Source organism: Grammomys surdaster, unplaced genomic scaffold (genome assembly GCF_004785775.1).
Source record: "Grammomys surdaster isolate TR1022 unplaced genomic scaffold, NIH_TR_1.0 724, whole genome shotgun sequence".
NCBI lineage: Eukaryota > Metazoa > Chordata > Mammalia > Rodentia > Muridae > Grammomys > Grammomys surdaster.
Genome location: NW_021605143.1, coordinates 302,131 through 305,424, shown reverse-complemented (window position 1 = coordinate 305,424; position 3,294 = coordinate 302,131). Strand labels below are relative to the sequence as shown.

Sequence of the window (3,294 nt, the reverse complement as noted above, 5' to 3'; positions counted from 1 at the left end):
GAGAGAGAGAGAGAGAGAGAGAGAGAGAGAGAGGTATTAAAGCAACCTGCTCCTGCTCCAGCTGGATCCCATAGTTACTGAGCCAGGTTTTAAATCTGGCTGCTTTCAATTCAAATCTGTACTCACTCCGTTGTTATCTAAATCCTTCTGGGTGTGGTAGGCAGTACTGAGACTACATACATGCAGATCCCATGCATACTGCAGAGGAGACCAGTGGGTTCCACCCAGCTGTCTGGAAATGGCCTTGTAGGCACCCAGCTATGTGCTCCCTGGTGTTGGAGAGAGAGGAGGGCTCCTCCCCCTTTTTTGAAATGGATAGGATATAGGTCTATAACACAAGACTTTTCTGATCAAACCCAAAGTTGATACTCAAGTGTCCAGGCCTCCAAGAGCTACCCATAGTCCACTATGTTTTCCTATCATGAGAGGGAGCTGTGGCCTCTACCTCCCTTTGCTCAGGCCTGCTCTGTCCAGGAAGGGACGGTCGTTATCAGTGGCTGTGGAGCACATGGGACGTGACTCATCTGACTGAGATGAGTTACTGTGAGTGTAAAGTGTGCTTCAGACTTTAAATGTTTTTGAGTGTGTGCTTTTTTGTTTGTTTGTTTGTTTGTTTTTGAGACAGGTCTTGTGTATAGAGGCTGGGGCCTTGAATTCTCGATCCTCCTGCCTCTCTCCTCAGTGTTCAGATTACACCTGACTCTGAACATTTAATAGGAGAAAGAAAAGTAAAACAGTCCACTAACATTTATAGTCATTAAGAATCAAAACACTCATATTTTGGATATATTGTGTTAAGGGAAATATGTTATTAAAATAATTTTCTCTCCCTTTTTGGGAGAAGGGCAGTACTAGAGGTTGAGTCTTGGGGTCTCCTGGTGCTAGAGAAGCATCCTACCAAAAAGTTATAGCCTATCCCAGATTCCTGTTTTCAAACATGGGTTCTAGAAAACACCTGCATGTCTTGGATTTTATTTCTGACAAGCATTCCTGGCTTAGGGATTCACTGGCATCTCTTTGGCAAAGATCAATAGGTTTCTTCTCAACAGGCACAGATTGGATCATAAAGCCTGCATCCCAGTGCCCAGACCACTGACCACCTCAGTACTCACAAAAGTAGAAGCAACCATGTACAGCTGGCCTCCGTGGTCACCTGCTTCTCAGAGGATTCAGCCAAACACAGAGAGGGTAAAATTGCCCCGCTACTGACATGTGCAGGCAGTTTCTCTGGCCACTGGTTCCTCAAACAATATGGTGTGAGAACTACTGTTTACATTGTATTTGGTAGTTCGAGTATCTCTACAATACAGGGGAAAAGGTGCCCAGGTCACATGCAAACAATGTGTCACTTTATGTGAGAGACTTGAGCATCAGGTGACTTGGGTATATGTAGGACTCTTGCAACGGATGGCCAAGGATGCTGTGGTGGTTTAAATAAGGATGGTCCCCATGGGCTCATATAGTTGAATGTTTAGTTATCAGGGAGTGACACTATTTGAGAAGGATTAGGAGGTGTGGCCTAGTTGGAGTAGGTGTGGCCTTGTTGGAAGCCATCATGATAATGGGCTAACTTCTGAAGCTGTAAACCTGGCCCTAGTTAAACGCTCTCTTCTGTAAGCATTTCCTCGGTCATGGCATCTCTTCTGTTGTTCTCCTCAACTTACAAATGTGGAAACTGAGGCACAGAGAGGCGACATAGAGCTTGGCCAGAGTTGTAGAAACTCTAAAAAGGAGGAGTCAAAACAGAGCCAAGAGCTGAGGCTCTGTCTGAATGGAGTTCACAGGCCTGGCTATTGACACGGGAGCCAGAAGGTTTCTTTAGGCATATCTCTGGTAATGTTTGGTTATGGCCAGCCTCCTTCTGCCTGGGTCTCAGTTGCAGGCTCTCCACTTTGCCTTAGAACTCTGAGTTTGCCAGACATCAGAGAGTATAGTAGAGTGTAGAATCTGAAGGATTGGTCCCTGATGCCTGCCTGGCCCACACTAAGCCAAAGGGAGCTTGGGAAGAGCAATCAACCCGTAAGGTTGTATCTTGGGTCTAGAGGACTGTGGTGGGCAATATGGTTTCCAGGGCTGCTGGTGTGGGCAGCTGGGAGCTGGCCTTCTTATTGCTCCTGAGGGTGGGGGTTCGTCTCTGTTACGCTCCATCCCATAGCCACAGGTGGCTGTCAGTTCCACAGGGGTTCTGGGGTGCTGAGTCTGATGAAAAGTTCAATCTCTCCTACCAGGCTGGGAAGCTGTGCTCAGAAGTCTGTGGGGCCAATGGCAGAACTCTGCTTGCAGTGTGGTCGTGACACTGACCTCTGCTGCAACCTTGGTTTCTTTGCTATGGCTTGGCACCAGCTGCTGGCAGCATTTGGCTTTAGAGCCTTGTAAGCCCCAGCAGTGGCTCTCTCTACTTCTTACTAGACTGTAGATGACTGTCAAGGACCATGCCTGTAACCCTTAGCCCTTAGATGGGTGATATGGAAAGAGATAGATCAATAGATAGGTAGATGGATGGATGGATGGATAGATGGATAGATAGGTAGACAGACAGACAGACAGACAGACAGATCATGGTAGGATGCCCAGGAAGTTATAGTGCTCCTGAAGAGTCAAGCCCTTGAGTTTCCCAGGCTCAGCTAAGGAACTAGGAGATAGATGGGGCTTTGTTCTAGAAGCTCCTCTGTCTGCATTTGCCATATCATTTTTAAAATTACAATTAGCCAAGAGTAGGAGAGGATGAAGCTCTCTGTTCACCAGAGAGCCAGAAGAGCTATGGACTGGACTGCAGGACGCTCAAACCAAGTAGGCTGTGTGTCAAAGGGAAATGTAAGGACCATTGATACCCAAAGAGCACTGGGGGAAGCTGTGATGTCATTGGCTGGAAATAGTGACTGCTAAACATCCCAAGATCTCCCCTTGTGTTTCCTCACCTGCTCATAGACTGTTCTCATCAGCTCTAGGAAACCCTGCAGGCCCTTGAGTTTGGTTTCCAGTTCAGTTCGTCGGAGACACTCAGCATCTAGGTCCTGGAGTTGGGAGTGGAGGTGAGAGGTGGAGACTAAGGAAGTCAGGGCTCAGGGCGGGAGTTGGGTGGAGTCAGGGGAGGGGGATGATACACAGAGGGAGTCTGCCTGTGAGGCTGGAGAAAGGGGCAGGCTGCTACTTGGCCTTCCTGTCTCTTGGTCCCATAGCCCAGGTCCTGAGGGCTTTGCTTAGGTATCAAGGTAAGTGGATGATGCTAGTGACAAGGGCAGGGGATCATGATGGAGGGAGGGCCATGATGGAGGGAGGGCCATGATGGAGGGA

General features: G+C 48.2%; 1 protein-coding gene across 1 annotated transcript in view; it reads right to left on the bottom strand.

Annotated features, from left to right (window-relative positions):
• The window catches only part of Krt80 (keratin 80), a 22,177-nt gene that overhangs the window by 7,532 nt on the left and 11,351 nt on the right, over window positions 1–3,294 (bottom strand). The window contains exon 4 of the mRNA XM_028782246.1: window positions 2,919–3,014. Coding sequence (XP_028638079.1) covers window positions 2,919–3,014 — 96 coding nt within the window. The remainder of the gene's footprint in view (window positions 1–2,918; window positions 3,015–3,294) is intronic.